We start from the raw sequence: 24978 nt of genomic DNA on the forward strand, positions 1-24978 counted from the left end.
TTGTTTTCTTTAAACAGTGTACTCACGTAGGTAAGTGTGCACCGCCGCCGCTCCCTGGACCTCTTTCCATTCTAGTTTGCAGATTATGTCATTTCTTATATATATTTTTTTCCCCTGGTACTATATTCGGTTTGTAGCTCTTTTAGAGCATAACTCCACGATTGAACATCATTGATCAGGTGCATTTTACCTATATTCAAGAGTAGCGTTGTAGGTTCTGCATTCGATTTACATCATGGCTTATACTCCAGTCACTATCAAAGCTGCATTTACAATTCTTTTGACTGCCACCTGGAATCCAACAGCACCAACACCCTCCGCACCTTTTCAGGGCTCCTATAATGCGCTGCACTCCCTCCGACCTGTTGTTTATGGGGATCTCCAACCGCTTTCCATATGCACCATCGGGGGTGTGTGGAGGTAATAGAGGGGGTTCAATCTGTTACCCAGAGCTTAGTTACTACAAGGAGCGGCTTTAACTTTGGATGGACCACGGCTTCCATGTATTGATTTCAATGGACATTCACTTTATTAGCTCTGGTTGTGGCTAGAGTACAAGACAAGAAATAATGGAAGATCATTACAAAATAAATAACTGCGTGTTTTACGTGGCTTTCAATGATCTTCAGAAGTTAAGCTGAGCTTTACACAGAAGCGACTTATATTATATTATTTTTTTATTTTTTGGCTTCCAGCACCAAGGTGACTTTCAGTCAATGTTCCCCTATCTACGCCATCTCACAGTGTACATCAAAAATTCATCTACATATAACGATAGGTCTATTATTGTGTACATACATTACATTACTTATCCTGTACTGATCCTGAGTTACATCCTGTATTATACTCCAGAGCTGCACTCACTATTCTGCTGGTGGAGTCACTGTGTACATACATTACATTACTTATCCTGTACTGATCCTGAGTTACATCCTGTATTATACTCCAGAGCTGCACTCACTATTCTGCTGGTGGAGTCACTGTGTACATACATTACATTACTTCTCCTTTACCGATCCTGAGTTACATCCTGTATTATCCTCCAGAGCTGCACTCACTATTCTGCTGGTGGAGTCACTGTGTACATACATTACATTACTTATCCTGTACTGATCCTGAGTTACATCCTGTATTATACTCCAGAGCTGCACTCACTATTCTGCTGGTGGAGTCACTGTGTACATACATTACTTATCCTGTACTGATCCTGAGTTATATCCTGTATTATACTCCAGAGCTGCACTCACTATTCTGCTGGTGGAGTCACTGTGTACAGACATTACATTACTTATCCTGTACTGATCCTGAGTTACATCCTGTATTATACTCCAGAGCTGCACTCACTATTCTGCTGGTGGAGTCACTGTGTACATACATTACATTACTTCTCCTTTACTGATCCTGAGTTGCATCCTGTATTATCCTCCAGAGCTGCACTCACTATTCTGCTGGTGGAGTCACTGTGTACATACATTACATTACTTATCCTGTACTGATCCTGAGTTACATCCTGTATTCTACTCCAGAGCTGCACTCACTATTCTGCTGGTGGAGTCACTGTGTACATACATTACATTACTTCTCCTTTACCGATCCTGAGTTACATCCTGTATTATCCTCCAGAGCTGCACTCACTATTCTGCTGGTGGAGTCACTGTGTACATACATTACATTACTTATCCTGTACTGATCCTGAGTTACATCCTGTATTATACTCCAGAGCTGCACTCACTATTCTGCTGGTGGAGTCACTGTGTACATACATTACTTATCCTGTACTGATCCTGAGTTATATCCTGTATTATACTCCAGAGCTGCACTCACTATTCTGCTGGTGGAGTCACTGTGTACAGACATTACATTACTTATCCTGTACTGATCCTGAGTTACATCCTGTATTATACTCCAGAGCTGCACTCACTATTCTGCTGGTGGAGTCACTGTGTACATACATTACATTACTTCTCCTTTACTGATCCTGAGTTGCATCCTGTATTATCCTCCAGAGCTGCACTCACTATTCTGCTGGTGGAGTCACTGTGTACATACATTACATTACTTATCCTGTACTGATCCTGAGTTACATCCTGTATTATACTCCAGAGCTGCACTCACTATTCTGCTGGTGGAGTCACTGTGTACATACATTACATTACTTATCCTGTACTGATCCTCAGTTACATCCTGTATTATACTCCAGAGCTGCACTCACCAGTCTGCTGGTAGAGTTACCGTATACATACATTACAAAAAATATATTTCTGATTTGACAAACTGGAGTATAATACAGGATGTAACTCAGGATCAGTACAGGATAAGTAATGTAATGTCTGTACACAGTGACTCCACCAGCAGAATAGTGAGTGCAGCTCCGGAGTATAATACAGGATGTAACTCAGGATCAGTACAGGATAAGTAATGTAATATACGTACACAGTGACTCCTCCAGCAGAATAGTGAGTGCAGCTCCGGAGTATAATACAGGACATAACTAAGGATCAGTACAGGATAAGTAATGTAATGTATGTACACAGTGACTCCACCAGCAGAATAGTGAGTGCAGCTCTGGAGTATAATACAGGCTGTAACTCAGGATAAGTAATGTAATGTATGTACACAGTGATTCCACCAGCAGAATAGTGAGTGCAGCTCTGGAGTATAATACAGGATGTAACTCAGGATAAGTAATGTATGTACACAGTGACTCCACCAGCAGAATAGGGAGTGCAGTTCTGGAGTATAATACAGGATATAACTCAGGATCAGGACAGGATAAGTAATGTAATGTATGTACACAGTGACTCCACCAGCAGAATAGTGAGTGCAGCTCTGGAGTATAATACAGGATATAACTGGATCAGTACAGGATAAGTAATGTAATGTATGTACACAGTGACTCCTCCAGCAGAATAGTGAGTTCAGCTCCGGAGTATAATGCAGGATGTAACTCAGGATAAGTAATGTAATGTGTGTACACAGTGACTCCACCAGCAGAATAGTGAGTGCAACTCTGGAGTATAATACAGGATGTAACTCAGGATCAGTACAGGATAAGTAATGTATGTACACAGTGACTCCACCAGCAGAATAGTGAGTGCAGCTCTGGAGTATAATACAGGATGTAACTCAGGATCAGTACAGGATATGTAATGTATGTACACAGTGACTCCACCAGCAGAATAGTGACTGCAGCTCTGGAGTATAATACAGTATGTAACTCAGGATCAGTACAGGATAAGTAATGTATGTACACAGTGACTCCACCAGCAGAATAGTGAGTGCAGCTCTGGAGTATAATACAGGATGTAACCCAGGATCAGTACAGGATAAGTAATGTATGTACACAGTGATTCCTCCAGCAGAATAGTGAGTGCAGCTCCGGAGTATAATACAGGATGTAACTCAGGATAAGTAATGTATGTACACAGTGACTCCACCAGCAGAATAGGGAGTGCAGTTCTGGAGTATAATACAGGATATAACTCAGGATCAGGACAGGATAAGTAATGTAATGTATGTACACAGTGACTCCACCAGCAGAATAGTGAGTGCAGCTCCGGAGTATAATACAGGATGTAACTCAGGATCAGTACAGGATAAGTAATGTATGTACACAGTGACTCCACCAGCAGAATAGTGAGTGCAGCTCTGGAGTATAATACAGGATGTAACTCAGGATCAGTAATGTATGTACACAGTGACTCCATCAGCAGAATAGTGAGTGCAGCTCTGGAGTATAATACAGGTTGTAACTCAGGATCAGTACAGGATAAGTAATGTAATGTATGTACACAGTGACTCCACCAGCAGAATAGTGACTGCAGCTCTGGAGTATAATACAGGATGTAACTCAGGATCAGTACAGGATAAGTAATGTAATGTATGTACACAATGACTCCACCAGCAGAATAGTGAGTGCAGCTCTGGAGTATAATACAGGATGTAACTCAGGATCAGTACAGGATAAATAATGTAATGTATGTACACAGTGACTCCACCAGCAGAATAGTGAGTGCAGCTCTGGAGAATAATACAGGATGTAACTCCGGATCAGTACAGGATAAGTAATGTATGTACACAGTGACTCCACCAGCAGAATAGTGAGTACAGCTCTGGAGTATAATACAGGATGTAACTCAGGATCAGTACAGGATAAGTAATGTAATGTATGTACACAGTGACTCCACCAGCAGAATAGTGAGTGCAGCTCTGGAGTATAATACAGGATGTAACTCAGGATCAGTACAGGATAAGTAATGTAATATATGTACACAGTGACTCCTCCAGCAGAATAGTGAGTACAGCTCTGGAGTATAATACAGGATGTAACTCCGGATCAGTACAGGATAAGTAATGTAATGTATGTACACAGTGACTCCACCAGCAGAATAGTGAGTGCAGCTCCGGAGTATAATTGGATTATAGATGTATATAACCTTTAATATGCAAGCCCAGTAGTGTTTGTTTCTACCTTCAGGCCCTACACAAAGACCTATTCCAGTAACCTTAACATGAGTCTTGGCATTACTGAATCTATTTTTTAACCAATAGGAGATTAACATTGTTCAGCAGTTTAGATATCCTGCCTTAGATCATGGTGAATATCACCGAAATCTTTCCAGTCTGTGCTGTAGGGGGCGATGTAGCCTCTGCCTATGTGTTTTGCGTGTTCTCTTGTGTGACGGGTAGAAGTTGTAATGCTCCTAACGTCCTGTAGGGGGAGCGGAGAGTCAGTATCCTGTCCTGCTGCGATCAGGGTGAGTGAGGTGCGTCTCTGCATCTCTGTACACGTCATCGCAGCCGTCGGCTCCTTCACACACATGTATGGACACTCGCGGACCTTTTTACCGGTCTTGAACGTTTCTTTGTTTCTTTGTATCTTTTCTTAAATCCACTAAATTTTGTTTTTTTTTTCTTCCTTTTTCCTCTTCTTTTTTTTTTTTTTAAACCACAGATGAAAACTTTATTCTCAAACATGACCGTGCATTTCTTTTGTCTATGGCAAACCGAGGGAAGAATACCAACGGATCACAGTTCTTTATGTAAGTCCTTTTAATCTGGCATTTCATAGTCTGGGGATCTTGGTAATCTGGCATTTCATGGTCTGGGGATCTTGGTAATCTGGCATTCAACAAAAATAGTCCCACGCCAGAGGAACAGGAATGTAGTGGGTAGCCTGGCCCTCGGCAGGTCTGGAAGATGATGGTAAAGTCTTGCTCATAAGATTCAATGCCAGCGATTGCATCAAGGACTCTTCGGCATTTCCCAGGTCCGGTGCCGACGCTGTGCATGAGGAGATTGGTCCATGGTCTTTAGAAGCCACCGAGGAGCAAAGGAGTCTGTTTTGTATTTACATAGATGTGTATATAATGCGATCTGATAGTGTTGAATATCTAAACAAGATAATCCGAGGGGGCAGGGAATTCTACAAATCACCATTACTAGACACGGCTCTTTTAAGGGTAACTATATGTCCGACAAACTTCTGACATGTCATAGTGGTCCTAGTGACATGTCAGAAGAATTGATTGGTGGGGGTCCGAGCACTGAGACCTCCACCAATCGCTAAAACGAAGCGGCAGAAGTTCTCGTGTGAGCGCTGTGCCGCTTCGTTTCTGTTCAGCTGTTTCTGCCGCTTAATTTTAGCGATTGGTGGAGGTCTCAGTGCTCGGACCCCCACCAATCAAAACTTCTGATGTGTCAGAAGTTTGTCGAACGTTTAGTTACCCTTTAAGTTGTATCATTTTGTAACCATTTTTTTTTATTGCTTAAAGAGGCTCTGTCACCAGATTTTGCAACCCCTATCTCCTATTGCAGCAGATCGGCGCTGCAATGTAGATTACAGTAACGTTTTTATTTAAAAAAAACGAGCATTTTTGGCCAAGTTATGACCATTTTTATATTTATGCAAATGAGGCTTGCAAAAGTACAACTGGGTGTGTTTAAAGTTAAAGTACATCTGGCCATTTTTACTTGTTTTACTAGCTGGGCGTTGTGACTAGGAGTGTATGATGCTGACGAATCAGCATCATCCACTTCTTTTCGTTACCACCCAGCTTCTGGCAGTGCAGACACAGCGTGTTCTCGAGAGATCACGCTGTGACGTCACTCACTTCCTACCCCAGGTCCTGCATCGTGTTGGACGAGCGAGGACACATCGGCACCAGAGGCTACAGATGATTCTGCAGCAGCATCGGCGTTTGCAGGTAAGTCAATGTAGCCTCTGTCGCCTGGTGCCGATGTGTCCTCGCTCGTCCGACACGATGCAGGACCTGGGGCAGGAAGTGACGTCACAGCGTGATCTCTGGAGAACACGCTGTGTGTCTGCACTGACAGAAGCTGGGTGGTAACGAGGAGAAGTGGATGATGCTGATTCGTCAGCATCATACACTCCTAGTCACAACGCCCAGCTAGTAAAACAAGTAAAAACGCCCCGATGTACGCACATAATACACGCCCAGTTGGACTTTAGAAAGCCTCATTTGCATAAATATAAAAATAGTCATAACTTGGCCAAAAATGCTCGTTTTTAAAAAAACAAAACATTACTGTAATCTACATTGCAGCGCCGATCTGCTGCAATAGCAGATAGGGGTTGCAAAATCTGGTGACAGAACCTCTTTAAGGGAATCTCAAAGAAGAAATGAAGCTTCTTTGCAAATAGTTCGGTCCAAAATCTACCGTATTGTGCATACAGCTCCAATGCAGACCTATGTGTCTTCAAGGTTACAGACTACAAACCAACTCTGTGTAGTCTTTCCATTCCGTCATGTATAAATCTCATCCATCTGCCTCCACTTCTACTGTCTGTAGGTTATAAAGAAGAGGGGGAGTGGAGTAACACAGGACTGCAGGATCAGACTACACAGGGTTTGTTTGCAGCCTGTAACCATGGAGACACATAGATCTGCCTAGGAGCTGCAGACCAAAATCGTAGGGGATTTTTAATCCAGGCTATTTGCAAAGTTGCTTCATTTTCTTTGCAGATGCATTGGAGCAAAAAAAAAAATAAACATTTGGAAGAAAAAGTATACACGCCCTTTAACCTCTTCCCTCGCCAAGACGTACTATTATGTCGTGGTGGGGGAGGTAATGTTTGGAGCTGCTGAGCCCGCCCCGTACGCAGCAGGTGTCACCTGTGTTTTACAGCTGACACATGGGACTAAAAGCCAGGAACAGCGATCGCTCTGTTCCTGGCTGTTTAACCCCTTAGATGCTTTGATCAAGCACGATCGCAGCATCTAAGATGTTGCAAACTCATCGCCAAAGCGATCGGGGGGCGCCATTGTTTGTCATGGTAGCCCCGGGGGCTAATGAAGCCATTAGTATTGCCGTGTATTGTCCCGAGGGGGACTGATAAAATGTGTAGAGAAAAGTAAAATAAAGTTTTTAGTAGTGTAAAAAAAATAAAAAAGTTCAAGAAAAAACCCTTTACCTATTTTTCCTTTGAAGTAATGTAAAAAAAAAAAGAAAAATCGACTAAATTTGTATCACTGCGTCTATAAAAGTCAAACTCTTACACTATAGCATTATGTAATGCGCACGGTGAACGCCGTAAAAATAAAAAATATATAAAACGCCAGAATCTCTGATTCTCTCTCCATATCCCACTAAAAAGTTAAATAAAAAGTGATCTAAAAGTCTCATGTAGCCCAAATGATACCAATAGAAACTACAGCTCATTTAGTTTAAGGACTCAAGATTAAGGAATCACAGTTTGTTTTTTTTCCTATTCCATCCCACAAATAATTTTTTTCAAGTTTCCCAATGCATTATATGGTACAGATGTAGCCATCTTTATCTGGACTCTGATAACTTGCTGATATCACACAACAAAAGCCATTGAGAAGTCATTGAAAGAGTCAAGATTAAAGATCCAGCCACTGTGTATTTAATGCGTTAGAAGTCCAGATAAAGACGGCTAGATCTGTGCACGAAATGGTGCCGCGAAAAACTACACCTATATCGATGGAAAAGTAAAAAAGTTCTGGCTTTTAGAAGGTGGGGAGGAAAAAATGAAAACGAAAATCCCAAAAATGGCTGCATCCTGAAAGGGTTAAAGATCTGCGCCAATGAAAATAATACAAGTTAAATATATTGTCCGTGTTAGGCCCTGTTCACACGGAGTATTTTGACGAGTTTTTTGTTGCGGAAACCGTTCCGCAACACTCTGCGAAAACCGGCTGAAAATGCCTCCCACTGATTTCAATGCGAGGCGGGGACAGTTTTCTCCCGCGAGCGGTAAAACCGCCTCGCGGGCGAAAGAAGGGGCATGCCCTATCTTCGCGCGGTTACGCCTCTGACCTCTCATTGATATCAATGAGAGGCAGAGAAAGCGGAATTTTGAGGCAGAATTTTCCTCCTGCAAAAAACTCAGTGTGAACATAGCCTAAGGGTTTTTTGCAGGAGGAAAATTCTGCCTCAAAATTCCGTTTGGGATTTTGAGGCAGATTTTGTCCTTCCTGCACGCCGTTTGCCGCGACTTTCGCAGTGTATTTCGCTCGCGCCCATTGAGTGCCACGGGCAATAACGCTGCGAAATACGCTTTCTCTGCCTCTCATTGATGTCAATGAGAGGTCAGAGGCGTGACCGTGCGAAGATAGGGCATGTCCCTTCTTTGTTCCGCGAGGCGGTTTTACCGCTCTTGGGAGAAAACCTCCGCCTTTATTGAAATCAATGGGAGGCATTTTCGGCTGTTTTTTGGCGTGTTTTCCGCGCCAAAAAACATCTAAAAAATCTCTGTGTGAACTGGCCCTAAAGTTGAACTATGTTGACAATTGTAAATAATGAAATACAATGCATCGCCCCAGAGTTTGCCCTTCGATACGACCACGGCACGTTCTTCAATCTGTGGCTGTTGGTGTATCGATGGCGGTCAGAGATTATTTCATTGGCCGGTTTACTCCCCTTTATAAACGCGTTTTGTCAGCGCATGCGCGGTGTCTCTCCTCTGCGGCGGCCCCTCAGAAATGCTGCACATGCGCAGTAGAAAGTCTTCCTGCCAATGTCTAGTGCCGCGCAGAGCACAGTAAGAGCTCAGGGGTGCGGACTGGAATCATGGGAAATGTAGTCCTAGATTTGCAGCCAGGAGGAGATGAAGCGTGGGAGATAACAAGATAACCAGTCACATGTATAACATCGGCCTCTCACGGCCAATACGATTTTTGTTTTCTGGTTCGTGAGCAAACCCTTAAAGACACGTCCGTTATTACGACTTGTACCTGATAACGGGCAGACGCGCCAACTTCATGTCACGTTTCTGCCTCGCTGTGGATGAGGGACATTTAACCAGGGGGGGGTCCATAGAGCTTCACCTTTTTAGGAGTTTTACGTTTACAGTTCAATTCTAAGGTTTTTTGTTTTTTTCCCTTCACCGATTGTCGATGCAGAACAACAAAACCAGCGCCACATCTTGATGGGTAAGTTAATTGCGGACGGCTTTTGTTTTTTTCACGATATCGTTTTTATTCATTCAAGTGTTATTAGACTCTGTTAACATCATCTCGGAGGTGCGAGGATGAGTCAAAAATTATCCGCACTCTGGCTGTAGAATTAGTTTAAATCAACTTTCAGAAAAAAGACAAATACATCATTTTTCGACATAATCTCCCGGCTTTTCGATACACTTTGTCCATCCGTCGAGCGGATTCTCACCTTAAAATTTTTTTTGTCTGAGCTGCGAGCCACAAACGCATTGATGTCTTCACTTCTTCGTCAGACGTGAATCTTCGTCGGCTTCTTTCTGACACTTGTGCGACCTTTCTTGAACTTCTCTATCCATTCTTACACTTTCTTCGTACTGTACACAAAGTCCTCGATAAATATCGGCACCAGACGCACCCTCAGACCACAAAAAACTCATTACTGCACGCTGCTCTTCTTTCCCGCAAATCACAAGTGGGACAGCCATTGTTTCTCGCACGACAGTCACAAATAAACAGACGTAACACGTTCAAACCTGCGCAGCAGTGACTGGGGAGATGGCGACCGCGTACAGATAGCGCTGATAAGATAGCACGGCCAACAGAAGCTTTAATATAACCGGAGTGCGGATAATTTATGACTCGCCCTGGTATATGTCGGAAGGAAGACTTCAATGTATGCCACTATATAGGCATACGGTGGGAAACTTCGCTAATATGCTCTTATTTGAAAAAAAAAATTGTGCGGTACATGCCAAATGGGCACCCTCAGCATAGGCTTGGTGAATGAGGGCATCGCATACGCCAAAGGTAGGGCCGGAACGTTACGTGAACAAGACCCTTAGTTGGAAAAACAGCATATGAGGACGTACAAAACAAATAAAACCAACCTACATCCGGGGGCGTCCGGACTTACGTACATGACGCTTAATCATTCGAATAAATAGGCCTGCAACTTTCTAATATACTTTGTGTTGAAATTCGTGACCCCTTTCAAGATCGCTGCTTGCAGTCAGTGAATGGGAACATTCTTGTTTATATCCAGAGGCTCAGAACTCACCTGTTAATTCCCTGCCTCTCCAGCCCTGGTGGTCCTCCGCCGATCTTTCTTTACTTGCCAGGAGCGATGACGTGCCGCACCAGCACGTGACCGCTGCAGCCAGTTACTGGCCTTAGCGTTGATCGCAGTATGTGCGGCACGTGACCGCTTACATTACTGTACGCGTGTACGTACGATAATGTGTTACATGCTGCCACATCCGTCGCTGTGCAGAAGACAATAGGTCCACATAGCATGAAAACCCCAGAAAACGGCTCACGTACCGTCTCGCAGTCACATGACCGCAGCGACTAATAGCGCTAGATTGCATGATTGAATAATACTGACGTCCTGCATATCCTGAGACCTGCAGCTTTCCAAAAAAAGGTTGGGGCAGGCTTACTAATGCTGTATAAGATTTAGACAACCTAAACATAGACCAGGCAGTCGTTTGATGCGCCAGATTTATCATGTCATCAATTTTGTCGCATCTTTCTTGACCTGTCAGACATTTTTTTTTTTCTTTCTTATACAACCTTTTGATTTGGCTTCTTTTGCAACAGAATTTTATGGCAGATTTTTGGCGCGATTGTGGAGCACTTTGTTCCATTTTAGCCACACCCCTTCCCACTAAAGCCACACCCCCTTCCATAGACTTTTTTTTTTTTTAAGTGTTCTTTTCGGCGCATTTGCTTATTTAATATGTCTAAACTTTTTTTTTTTTTATAGCATTCACGTGGTGTTTGGGCTCGTGATTTCTGGTTTTGAGGTGATTGAACAGATTGAGAATCTGAAGACGGACGCTGCCAGCCGACCCTATGCTGACGTCCGAGTCATAGACTGTGGAATCCTGGGATCTAAATCTACCAAAGAAGGTGAGTGGATGATACAGATACTAGTATGATTATCATTAAAAATAAAAATATAGACGTCTATGGAAGTAGCCGTAACAACCAGAATGGAACCCCCCATTCTTTACACTGCTGGCTGCATTCAGAGAACAAGATAATAATGCAAAGCGGAAATATAGTTTATAAGTGACTGATTTTCAAACAAATATTTTACGGATGCTTTCTATGACCCGGACACCTTCCCGTAAATATACACGTGAAGGTGTCCGTGGTCCATAGAAATTAATGGAACCGTATTTTGATGCGCAATTACGGACCAAAATGACTGTCATGTGCATGGAGCCTAAGAGTTGCATAATAGAGCAGGGTCCTCCAACAGCACAGAGTATTTCAGGAGTTGAGTGAGCTGATCTTGTGTGAATTTACAGACTGAGGGTCACACGCGGTAGCTGAACGCCGACAAACATCTGCCCATGGAAATCAATGGGAAAAACTGCATTTAGTTCATACGGGGCGTCTTTTTACGCCGCTGTTTTAAAAAACGCTGCGTAAAAGTAGCATGTCACTTCTTGGGCCGTCGTTTGGAGCGGATTTTCCATTGAACACAATTAAACAACACGTCCAATAGAAGCTTCGTTTTCAGCTTCAAAATCGGCTGAAAATCAGAGGCTGTTTTCTCTGAAAACCGCTCCGTAATTTTCAGCCGTTTTTTTAACTTTGTGTGTGAACGTACCCTGAGAGTTGCATAAAAGAAAGAGCAGGGTCCTCCAGCAGCACAGAGTATTTGAGGAGAGGCGTGTGCTGATCTTGTGTTCGGTGGCAACCTCTTGGTAACACTGGTCATAGATCAGGTCTGTCCAGTACAAAACCAATCAATGAGAAAATCAATAAACTAATATGACCTTTTAAAAATGTCTTGAAATGACTTGATTCATCTCCAATTTTGTAAATGTCCCAGATAAAGTTAAAGCCGCAGCCTCTGTGTCCGAACAATCCGATTCCAGTTCCAAGTCCTCGTCTCCATCGTCATCGTCAGAGTCTTCGTTCTCAGAGAGCGAGGCGGAAGTGGGAAGAAACAAGAAGCGAAAGCGGAAAAGGAAAAGCAAAGTGAAGCGCGCGAAGAGAAGGCGCAAGGAAGGTCGGCGGGAGGTCAAGGAAGAAAAGCCGCCGAGTCACGCCAGGTGTGTTTAATATTCGCACCTTGACGTTGCTCTGACCGTCGCCGCTCTCGGACTGACGACTGATATAAGATCTTCTCCTCTTATCTCTCAGCGCTCCTCCTGAAAAGAACATCACAGTAGAAGAGCGAGAGTCTGGCAAAAAGAGGGATAAACCTGTTGTGCGGCCGGAGGAGATCCCTCCAATCCCGGAGAACCGTTTTCTGCTTAGAAAGGACGCGCCTATCAATGTCCCGGAGCCTGAGCAGTAAGACGCCCCTGGTTATTATATAATATTTCGGTGTCCCCCTAATCTTCCCACCTATTTCTTGTTTTCTCCATTTTATTCTCTCTACTTCTTTCATTTCTTTCCACAACCCAACCCCCCTTCACCATCTACATCAAGTTGAGCAGAATGTAGATATTGATATGGATGGTGACTAGGAATCTTCATTGTTTACTTCCAGTATATAAAAATGTGTTTGGGTTGTGTGCCGGACACACAGGAGCATGGCTCGTTACAGTGTCTTGTAACGAGCCGTGTACCTCTGTCTCTATCACATGACCAGGACAGGTTTTTATCCCCTGGGGTGTAAACAATGAAGGTTCCTGTTGAAGGACTGCAAGAAATTTGCTGAAACCTTAAAACCCCTTTCAACTAAATCATGTTTAGGCCAGTGTAAAAAAAATATGAAATTGTTACATTTCGTGGTAATTTGACTTGTAATAATTTTGTTACATTTGATTTAGGAAACCGTCTCCTGCGATTCCACAAACCAATGAGCAGACCAAAGGCTCCATTACAAAATCTGGTAGAAAAATCAGAGGCCGAGGCACAATAGTAAGTGTTTTATCTCGGAGGTCTCAAGTCTGAGCCGCATAACGGAGAGACGCTAGTATGATGCTTGGAAACAACTTGAGAATAAGATTTTACTTCCCGCTTAGATATTGTCTACATATAATGTCGAGTAGCTTTGCAACTACTTGGCTTCTGATAACTTGTACGGATCTTGAGTTGCTTTGTGTCTTCTACTCCAGTCACATATAGAGCTGCATTTACACTTCTGTCGGCTTCTTTATAGCTCCGAGCTGACGTCTTGCAGCAGTTCCTGCTGATTCATTGTCTGTACAAAACATGTTCTATCGATTTGCCTTGTGGAGGTGCAGTCTTTACACTAGACGCCGCAGAGTAGCCACAAGTGGCAGCCAACAGAATTATGAATGCAGCTCTGGATGTGAAGTTGTGTGCAGATGTAAGACTAGACACTTACTAATATTTATCTTATGCTTGTGTATAAGTTCTGTTCACTGCACGTGATTATTTCCCCCTTCCCTGTAGTATAAAATGTCATACATCACATCCCTCTTATCTCCTGTCTCTAAAGGGATTGTGTTTCACATGCTGGGCAGCACATAGTGCAGAGTATAGCAGCAGAGCTGTGTCGTGCAGATTTCATCCACGTACTTATGTCTATGTCTTCATGCACGTACCTTCTCGTAGTCACCAGAACTTGAGACCAAAAATCTCTGCTATCCGGATGCCGGTAAACAATGGAGTCACAGAGTCGACAAACATCCTGATGAGGGACAGAGGGTGATTAGATGTGTAACTGCTCCTCTTCTTACCCCTGTAGTAGGGGGAATAAGATAAGAGACCTCCGCCCCTAAATGTGACATTCAGAGAGAACATATGCACTCCGTGAAAGGGTTAAAAAAAAAATTCTACTCTTATGTAAAAAAAAATATTTAAAAATTCTGCAACTTTTTAATATACTTTTTGCTTTATCAATTTCTTACTCTTTGCGATATTTTCACTTGCTTGTCAAAGAATTGGAACATTTTTGTTTACATTCAGACGTGCTCCGGTGTGAGCAGCATATTCTTAGGATGGGTTTCAGTTGGGGAATGGAAACCAGAATCTTATCATTCACTGACTGTAATCAGTGATCTTAAAAATGGCAGAGGATTGAAGCGTTAAGCATATTTGAAAATTGCAGAACAACAAACCTTATTTACGTAGAACCGGCGAACCAATGACCGAGACCAAACAAGTAAGGGAAAGTATTGACCCTGTTGCTCAGCTTAGAATTTCTTGGTGATGTCTCAGAATGGAACTTGGTGGAATAAAGCGCAACTCCAATTACGAGACGCAAAATGTAACCAAAAGCGTCCTCTGCGCGGTTCCTGCTATAATTAATAGGTGCTTTGCAGAAGAAGTTTCCGGCTTGCGACCATTACCGCTGACACGTGACTGCACGTTCTTTCTGCCGTGTCGGCACGCTGGTAGGAGACTGGAAATCCCGTTCTAGGAATCTGTAGGGGTCTCCACAATTAGAGCGCCACAGTTAAGACATTTATAGCATATTGGGGGGTATTTCAGGACTTGCAATTGATCCTAAGAATAGACCATCATCTGAAAATACAGGAAAACACCTTTAATATGGAACTGATCCCGGGAAACCCCATTGATCAGCAAAATTAAATGGTAGGGTGCTCTTTGCCGCAGTTCTTTTCACAGCAACGTCCATAAGAGAGTAGCTGTGCCTCGTACTGCAGGCTAGCTGCACTAAGTAAACATGGCAGAGATCCAGTACCAGGCACAGAGGTTAATAGCACCACCTTTTCTTTTCCAGCGATATCACACACCTCCGAGGTCTAGATCTCGATCAGAGTCCAATGGCGATAGGGAAAGCAGCGAGACCCCTCCACATTGGAAGGAAGAGATGCAAAGATTGAAGGCGTATAAACCACCCACTGGAGAAAAGTGGAGCAAAGGAGACAAGTAAGTAATGGAGTTACAGACTGTGTCCAACTGAAGTTACTATTCTGGAGGCTTCAGAGCTGTTTCCCATTGCTCTGGTGAATTGCATTCTGTGAAGTGTTGTCTTTATACCACTGTACATAGGCTTGGCTGAACTGTTAAGGGTATCTCTGACAACAAGCCTACTTTTTCCAATAACAACCAGCAGCACTGTGAATGTAGCTCTGGAATATAATAGAGGATACAACTCAGGATTAGTGCAGAATAAGTAATGTATGTACACAGTGACTCCACCAGCAGAATAGTGAGTGCAGCTCTGGAGTATAATACAGGATGTAACTCAGGATCAGTACAGGATAAGTAATGTATGTACACAGTGACTCCACCAGCAGAATAGTGAGTGCAGCTCTGGGGTATAATACAGGATGTAACTCAGTATTAGTACAGAATAAGTAATTTAATGTATGTACACAGTGACTCCACCAGCAGAATAGTGAGTGCAGCTCTGGAGTATAATACAGGATGTAACTCAGCATCAGTACAGGATAAGTAATGTAATGTATATACACAGTGACTCCACCAGCAGAATAGTGAGTGCAGCTCTGGAGTATAATACAGGATGTAACTCAGGATCAGTACAGGATAAGTAATGTAATGTATGTACACAGTGACTCCACCAGCAGAATAGTGAGTGCAGCTCTGGAGTATAATACAGAATGTAACTCAGGATCAGTACAGGATAAGTAATGTAATGTATATACACAGTGACTCCACCAGCAGAATAGTGAGTGCAGCTCTGGAGTATAATACAGGATGTAACTCAGGATCAGTACAGGATAAGTAATGTAATGTATGTACACAGTGACTCCACCAGCAGAATAGTGAGTTCAGCTCTGGGGTATAATACAGGATGTAACTCAGTATTAGTACAGAATAAGTAATGTATGTACACAGTGACTCCACCAGCAGAATAGTGAGTGCAGCTCTGGAGTATAATACAGGATGTAACTCAGGATCAGTACAGGATAAGTAATGTAATGTATGTACACAGTGACTCCACCAGCAGAATAGTGAGTGCAGCTCTGGGGTATAATACAGGATGTAACTCAGTATTAGTACAGAATAAGTAATGTAATGTATGTACACAGTGACTCCACCAGCAGAATAGTGAGTGCAGCTCTGGAGTATAATACAGGATGTAACTCAGCATCAGTACAAGATAAGTAATGTAATGTATGTACACAGTAACTCCACCTGCAGAATAGTGAGTGCAGCTCTGGAGTATAATACAGGATGTAACCCAGGATCAGTACAGGATGAGTAATGTAATGTATGTACACAGTGACCCCACCAGCAGAATAGTGAGTGCAGCTCTGGAGTATAATACAGGATAAGTAATGTATGTACACAGTGACTCCACCAGCAGAATAGTGAGTGCAGCTCTGGAGTATAATACACGCTGTAACTCAGGATCAGTACAGGATAAGTAATGTAATGTATGTACACAGTGACTCCACCAGCAGAATAGTGAGTGCAGCTCTGGAGTATAATACAGGCTGTAACTCAGGATCAGTACAGGATAAATAATGTAATGTATGTACACAGTGACTCCACCAGCAGAATAGTGAGTGCAGCTCTGGAGTATAATACAGGATGTAACTCAGGATCAGTACAGGATAAGTAATGTAATGTATGTACACAGTGACTCCACCAGCAGAATAGTGAGTGCAGCTCTGGAGTATAATACAGGATAAGTAATGTATGTACACAGTGACTCCACCAGCAGAATAGTGAGTGCAGCTCTGGAGTATAATACAGGCTGTAACTCAGGATCAGTACAGGATAAGTAATGTAATGTATGTACACAGTGACTCCACCAGCAGAATAGTGAGTGCAGCTCTGGAGTATAATACAGGCTGTAACTCAGGATCAGTACAGGATAAATAATGTAATGTATGTACACAGTGACTCCACCAGCAGAATAGTGAGTGCAGCTCTGGAGTATAATACAGGATGTAACTGAGGATCAGTACAGGATAAGTAATGTAATGTATGTACGCAGTGACTCCACCAGCAGAATAGTGAGTGCAGCTCTGGAGTATAATACAGGATATAACTCAGGATCAGTACAGGATAAGTAATGTAAAATGTTGTTTCAACGGAAATCTAGGTTTTAAAAAAAATACTGTACTTTCTTTTGTTCATGCTGCAAAGATTCGTGGTTTAGAGTGTCACTAGATGAAGTTTAAACATGATGATAATAAACACACTACTGCAAATATCCAATATCACCGCATCATGACAATCTAACATTGCAGTAAATTGACCTTACCAGTTTACAGTCCCATCCTAAACCAGAGAACAGGAGCTCCTGAGACACTACCAGGGCTGTTGTGGAAAGATAATGGGCAAGACATTTTAGGGGGTCAATGCAGGCAGCTCATATATGTAACCTAAGTCAATATTTTGCATATCTGACGCCAAAAGAACATCAAATTATAATTTCAGATCTGGTACGAGTTTCAGGAGCTAGTACTCCAGCCCCTCTGCTATAAGAAATTCACTTTAGAGCATATGTTCATGTGAACCGTTTTCGATATCAGATTCCTTACTGCAAGGCATTGTGGAACATTAGTGGGAATTTGGGAAAATATCTACACAAAGTAACGCAAAACTAATTTCAACATCTTTTCTTTAGACTCAATGAACACCTGCCCAATCGTTGGGAGGAAGGAAGTTTGTCTCCAAGGTCAAGATCGAATTCCTGGTCTCGTGATGGGTATCATTCTGACACTAGCCGGGACCGAGCTTCCCACTCAAAAACACGCAAGAAAGATAAAAAGGTGAAGCATAAAAAGAAATCCAAAAAAGTAAAACATTCAAAAAAGCACAAAAAGAAGGAAGAATTTTCAGGATCTCATCGAGAGGATTCTCCGAGCAGGATGAGAAAAGTTTCACAGGAACGAATACAAAGATCTTCATCAAGGTCCACTGGAGATTCTGCCAAAAAGGGCTGGTCTCGATCTGACAAAGAGCAGAAATCCTCACGCCGATCCAGCAATGCCCGAACTAGATCCAGGTCCCATTCAAGAGGAAGTGGAAGATCAAGAACCTCTTCTAAATCCACTTCTCGAAGCCGCACAAGAAGTAGAACTCGTACTGAATCGAGATCCAGAAACAGAAATGTGTCCGGGTCCCACTCCAACTCACAATCTCGTTCTTCTAAACAAACAAAAGCTTCATCAACCTCTCCCCGCAAAAAAGATTCATCCGGAAGCAAAGCCGTCGCAGGCGCTCAGCCCGGAAAATCTGCCATAAAGTCGAATAGCAAATCGACCGACGAATCTCTTCTCGCCTTTGTAACAAATGAGAACATTCGTGTGATGTCACTAAGTGATAGTCCGCCTCCTTCACGGTGGAAACCGGGTCAAAAGCCCTGGAAGCCGTCTTATGAGCGAATTCAAGAAATTAAATCCAAAGCCTCCAATGTCCTTCCGACACAAAGCAGGTATCGTTCAAGCAATGTCAAAAGTCATTCCTACCGAAAGAGGCGCTCGAGTTCGGAAAGTGAACGCAGCGATTATTCCGGGAAAAGTTCGAGCTATCGTCATAGATCGAAAGATCGTTCCTCTTCTAGGAGTAGATCTTACACCCGATCTCGGAGTCGAAGCAGCTCGTCTTCTCACCCTGACAGAGTTGCGTCCTCGTCCTACGACAGTTCTTCATCCAGTGGGTCTAATGTGGAAACAGTCCGTTCAAAAGCCTCCGTTTCAAAGAAGACCAAATCCAAAGACAAAAATGAGAAAAGCAAAACAAAAGATTCCAGAAATTCCATTTCTCCAAAAAGCGTAGGAAGCCGCTCAAATTCCAACTCTTCCTCCGACACCGAAGGAGAGGAGTTCACCAAAAGATTGCTGAAAACCACCAAGGCGTTACTTGAAAATCACAACTCCAACGGCAGCAAAGAGGAAGCCGAAAACTCTGTAGAAGAGTCGAACGTGGACCCGCAAAATTCCAAAAACGAAAAAGACGGCACTCAAGCCGTCATATCCGACATAGACAAAGTTCTCAAAAGTGACAAGTTAAAGGAAACCGTCGAGAAACTCGTCGATGAGGATTCCGTTTCCAATTCTCAAAAAACAAATGTGATCGAAGAAGCAGCGTCTTCGGGGAAGGAGGAAGGCGAGGCTAGTTCTGAGTCGGAATCCGAGGCCGTAAAAGACTCAAAAACACCACCCTCCGAAGCATCGCCACAGGCTTCTGAGAAACTCTCCAAAACTCCGCCATCTGAGATCTCGACCCCTGAACTTAAAAGCAAATCAAAGAAACGTAAGCGGAGATCGAGTAAGAAGAGTGTGAAGAAGAGCCGTTCGAAAAACAAAAAGGATAAAGCCAAAAAAAGTAAAGAAAAGAAGCTGAAATCTCAGAAGAAGAAGCAGACCTTTCACTGGCAGCCGCCGCTCGAGTTTGGAGAGGAGGATGAGGAGATGGCAGGTGAAGAACCCGATGTGCACGTGAAGGGTAGCGACCCAAAAGACTTGCTTCTTGATAAGCCATCGTCTACAGAAAGCAAGAACCCGACCGACGGGGCTCTACTCATCGACAAAGTTAGCGCAGAGCCCAAGGTCGTGTCTCTTACAGCTGCTGCGAAGACCGAAGCGGCGGAGACGTTGTCGAAAATGACAAAAAGTCCGCTTACATCTCCGAATGTCGAGCAAACCTCTGACGATATAAAAACTTTTACGTCTCATCGATCGTTGCCACAGATTAAACTGGGAACAAGTTCTACGGGCAGCACTACAGGAGGAGCTACCACTGGAAACGCTGACCAAATTTCTTCTCCATCAGCAAGCGCTACTCCCGCCTCAGGAGAAAGCCTGCCAAACCAACCCCCATTAAATAACACAATGGAAAAAGTGGAGGCTGGCACCTCGGAAACGGCGGTTGTCGATAATAAATGGAAACCAGTCCAAGGTCCCACCACTGCGAACACCCTCAAGCCAACTGTTGTACCTCCGGTGACACCGGCCGACCCGGAGAAGAAGACTCAAGGTCTGAGAATTGAGATTAAAAGCAAAAATAAAGTCAAACCGGGATCACTTTTCGATGAGGTTCGCAAGACTGCTCGTCTCAACCAACGTCCCAGGAACCAGGAGAGTTCCAGCGAGGAAAGGTCTTCAAGCCATGAGGATAAAAGCCCAGCAAGCAGCAAGGCCAGGAGTAACAGCAAATCACAAACGCCTTCAAGTCACCGATCAAGATCTCGATCGTCTAGCAGGTCCAGGAGTCGATCCCTTCAGTACAGCTCCTCATCCAGGTAAGAAATTCAACGTCGGGTACAAGTGCGTGTACGTGAATGTGACTTTTCATTGCCAAGGAGTTATATCCCTACAAAGTCCTGTTCCTCTGTCCTGGCAAGCAGCCTGTTATTAGAGTATCTTGGGGGTGAGAGGAGTCTGCATTATGTGGTCACCGCGCTATTATTAATAGTAGCACAGGGAGATTCCTTTAAACCCTGTCAGGGATTTCTGATTTATTAGAAGGAGTCGCCTATGCAGGACCTCCATTCATCAGTGGGAGAGGAGAGCAACTACAAAGAACGTCTCGCAGAAAAACCCAGCACGTCTGTGCGTTACTTTGATTTTATTAAACCATGTAATGCTTCATTTCACCTGTGGTGGCGCTGTAGGAGAAATGAGCACTTTCTGCCATGTTACTCTTTTCTCTTTCTGATTACAGCTGATTGCTGGAGGTCTAGGCAGCAGCAGGACACCCTGTGATCATCATATTGTCGACACAAAGTATCTACATAGCGGGTCCACCATGCAGATATGTTGTAAAGTATTAGGCCCTGTTCACATAGAGTTTCTATGCAGGCAGGAAAAAATTTGCCTCCGAATTGCTTCAGGAATTTTGAGGCAGGTTTTGAAATGCCTACACGTATTTTTTCCGCGTTTTTCACCCGCGGCCATTGAAGCTGATGCAAGGACCTCGGGCAAAAAAACGCAGTGAAAAATGCTCAAAACGAGCGCCCTATTTTTTTCTGCCTCCTGTTGATTCAATGGGAGATCAGAGGCGGAAACCTCCACATGTCGCTATTTTTTTCCCCGCGAGCGACCAAAAGCCGCCCGGGGAAAAAAAAAAACTCTTCTGAAATCAATGGGGGGTGATTTCGGCCGTTTTTCGACGCGGATTCTGTCGTGTTTTCTGCATAGAAATCCGCACCAGAAAACTCTGTGTGAACTGACCCATAGCCAAATAGTCGTGCCAGCACAGTAATACCATCAGCACATAAATACCCTCACCATCACGTCCTCCACACGGAATTGCCCATGAAATTGTGCCGGCCACATAGAATATAATGACAGACAGGACCTCCATGTGAAGATCCTTATTCTACATGGCAGAGCGGTCCGTGTTGAAGGGGATTCTGTGATAGACTAAATTAGTGTCGTCTTCGATCTCAGGTCAACAAGTTACACCAGAAGTCGTAGCAGAAAACGATACAGATCACGGACACGGAGCCGGTCTTACGGCAGCCATAGAAGTTATAGGTAAGACCAGATTTTAAGGTAGTATTCCTTCAAGTGAATGTCCACCATTTTTGGTTATGCCGTGAGCTCCCCCTGGTGGTAGCTGCAGGCAGGCAGAATTTTTTCATTGAACGCTCAGGTCTATACAAGATTGGAGCTCTTTAGCAGAACTGGCATGGTGATGAATGTTTTTCGTGGGTCAACCCCTTTAAAGAAACACTTAAAGAGGCTCTGTCACCAGATTGTGCAACCCCTATCTGCTATTGCAGCAGATCGGCGCTGCAATGTAGATTACAGTAACGTTTTTATTTTTAAAAAACGAGCATTTTTGGCCAAGTTATGACCATTTTCGTATTTATGCAAATGAGGCTTGCAAAAGTACAACTGGGCGTGTTGAAAAGTAAAAGTACAACTGGGCGTGTATTATGTGCGTACATCGGGGCGTGTTTACTACTTTTACTAGCTGGGCGTTGTGTATAGAAGTATCATCCTCTTCTCTTCAGAACGCCCAGCTTCTGGCAGTGCAGCACTGTGACGTCACTCACAGGTCCTGCATCGTGTCGGCACCAGAGGCTACAGATGATTCTGCAGCAGCATCGGCGTTTGCAGGTAAGTCGATGTAGCTACTTACCTGCAAATGCTGATGCTGCTGCAGAATCAAGTGTAGCCTCTGGTGCCGACACGATGCAGGACCTGTGAGTGACGTCACAGATCTGCACTGCCAGAAGCTGGGCGTTGTGAAGAGAAGTGGATGACACTTCTATACACAACGCCCAGCTAGTAAAAGTAGTAAACACGCCCCGATGTACGCACATAATACACGCCCAGTTGTACTTTTACTTTTCAACATGCCCAGTTGTACTTTTGCAAGCCTCATTTGCATAAATACGAAAATGGTCATAACTTGGCCAAAAATGCTCGTTTTTTAAAAATAAAAACGTTACTGTAATCTACATTGCAGCGCCGATCTGCTGCAATAGCAGATAGGGGCTGCAAAATCTGGTGACAGAGCCTCTTTAAATTAAAAAGTACCAGAAAAACTTAGTGTGGTGATATCCTTCTCTTTCTTTATCCTATTCAATTTAAATTTACAATAAAACATAAATAAAAAACATTCTATATTCTCCTGTGTTTTTAAAGAACGGTTTTGTTTTCTCTCCCGCTCCTTCTTCCTATTATGAGAACAATAGATATGGGGGAAATGGGCGTGGCTTAGACTACCTTATCTCCGTCGGGGAGGTGGTCGTATCCGTCTACCTCTCTGAATACAGGCCTCGCCCCTATGTACAGAGCTTGCAGAAGCCCCTGCTGACTGGCAAATATACCAGTGTTTGATTTCATAGTTTAGTTTTCCTTATTTTTGTCTACTTTCTCTTTTTTTCCTGACGTGTTATTGTCACTTTTTTCACTAATTAACTTAGGAGGAGAACCACTTCAAAGTAGAATGTCTGGTTCTATGTAGAAAGCCAAAATGTTCTATAAATGACTCGCCTGTGCTGCATAAACTCTGACCACGTGGTTTTCATTTGATTGTACAACAAATTTGCATTAAGGAAACTTGTATACTCATTACAGCAGAACCTACAGCAGGAGCCGCTCAAGAAGTGTCTCCTACGATCGTCACCGCAGAAGATCCAGGTATGTCCATTATAGGTGCAGACACCTTTTATATATGGAGAGGTTATAACAACACAGTGTGACCTCCGTACTCTGGTCTAGATGTCCTTAGTGACCACATAAAACTCTCCAACAAGAAACTCTCCCACCTAATTGTCACCCACTATGCTGCCCCCTATGTACAAGAATATAACTACTATAATACTGCCCCCTATGTACAAGATTATAACTACTATAATACTGCCCCCTATAAACAAGAATATAACTACTATAATACTGCCCCCTATATACAAGAATATAACTACTATAATACTGCCCCCTATATACAAGAATATAACTACTATAATACTGCTCCTATATACAAGAATATAACTACTATAATACTGCCCCCTATATACAAGAATATAACTACTATAATACTGCCCCCTATATACAAGAATATAACTACTATAATACAGCCCCTATATACAAGAATATAACTACTATAATACTGCTCCCTATATACAAGAATATAACTACTATAATACTACCCCCTATATACAGGAATATAACTACTATAATACTGCTCCTATATACAAGAATATAACTACTATAATACTGCCCCTATATACAAGAATATAACTACTATAATACTGCCCATATATACAAGAATATAACTACTATAATACTGCCTCCTATATACAAGAATATAACTACTATAATACTGCCCCCTATATACAAGAATATAACTACTATAATACTGCTCCTATATACAAGAATATAACTACTATAATACTGCCCCCTATATACAAGAATATAACTACTATAATACTGCCCCCTATATACAAGAATATAACTACTATAATACAGCCCCTATATACAAGAATATAACTACTATAATACTGCTCCCTATATACAAGAATATAACTACTATAATACTGCCCCCTATATACAGGAATATAACTACTATAATACTGCTCCTATATACAAGAATATAACTACTATAATACTGCCCCTATATACAAGAATATAACTACTATAATACTGCCCATATATACAAGAATATAACTACTATAATACTGCCTCCTATATACAAGAATATAACTACTATAATACTGCTCCTATATACAAGAATATAACTACTATAATACTGCTCCTATATACAAGAATATCACTACTATAATACTGCCCCTATATACAAGAATATAACTACTATAATACTGCCCCCTATATACAAGAATATAACTACTATTATACTGCCCCTTATATACAAGAATATAACTATTATAATACTGCCCCCTATATACAAGAATATAACTACTATATTACTGCCTCCTATATACAAGAATACATCTACTATAATACTGCTCCTATATACAAGAATATAACTACTATAATACTGCCCCCTATATACAAGAATATAACTACTATATTACTGCCCCCTATATACAAGAATATAACTACTATAATACTGCCCCTATATACAAGAATATAACTACTATAATACTGCCCCTATATACAAGAATATAACTACTATAATACTGCTCCTATATACAAGAATATAATTACTATAATACTGCCCCTATATACAAGAATATAATTACTATATTACTGCCCCC

General features: G+C 42.6%; 1 protein-coding gene across 7 annotated transcripts in view; it reads left to right on the top strand.

The window, feature by feature from the left end:
- NKTR (natural killer cell triggering receptor) overlaps positions 1-24978 on the top strand; it is a 46291-nt gene that overhangs the window by 12269 nt on the left and 9044 nt on the right. For 5 of the 7 annotated variants that reach the window (XM_075827794.1, XM_075827797.1, XM_075827798.1 and 2 more), the window contains 10 exons: positions 4955-5042; positions 9390-9419; positions 11191-11336; positions 12271-12493; positions 12585-12737; positions 13220-13310; positions 15103-15251; positions 17929-20547; positions 21698-21784; positions 23339-23401. In XM_075827794.1, the coding sequence (XP_075683909.1) occupies positions 4955-5042; positions 9390-9419; positions 11191-11336; positions 12271-12493; positions 12585-12737; positions 13220-13310; positions 15103-15251; positions 17929-20547; positions 21698-21784; positions 23339-23401 (3649 nt within the window). Of the gene's footprint in view, positions 1-17; positions 31-4954; positions 5043-9389; positions 9420-11190; positions 11337-12270; positions 12494-12584; positions 12738-13219; positions 13311-15102; positions 15252-17928; positions 20548-21697; positions 21785-23338; positions 23402-24978 lie in introns of those variants that run through there. The other 2 variants (XM_075827800.1, XM_075827796.1) reach the window with 2 other exon arrangements.

The sequence above is a fragment of the Rhinoderma darwinii genome, chromosome 5 (genome assembly GCF_050947455.1).
Source record: "Rhinoderma darwinii isolate aRhiDar2 chromosome 5, aRhiDar2.hap1, whole genome shotgun sequence".
Classification (NCBI taxonomy): Eukaryota; Metazoa; Chordata; class Amphibia; order Anura; family Rhinodermatidae; genus Rhinoderma; species Rhinoderma darwinii.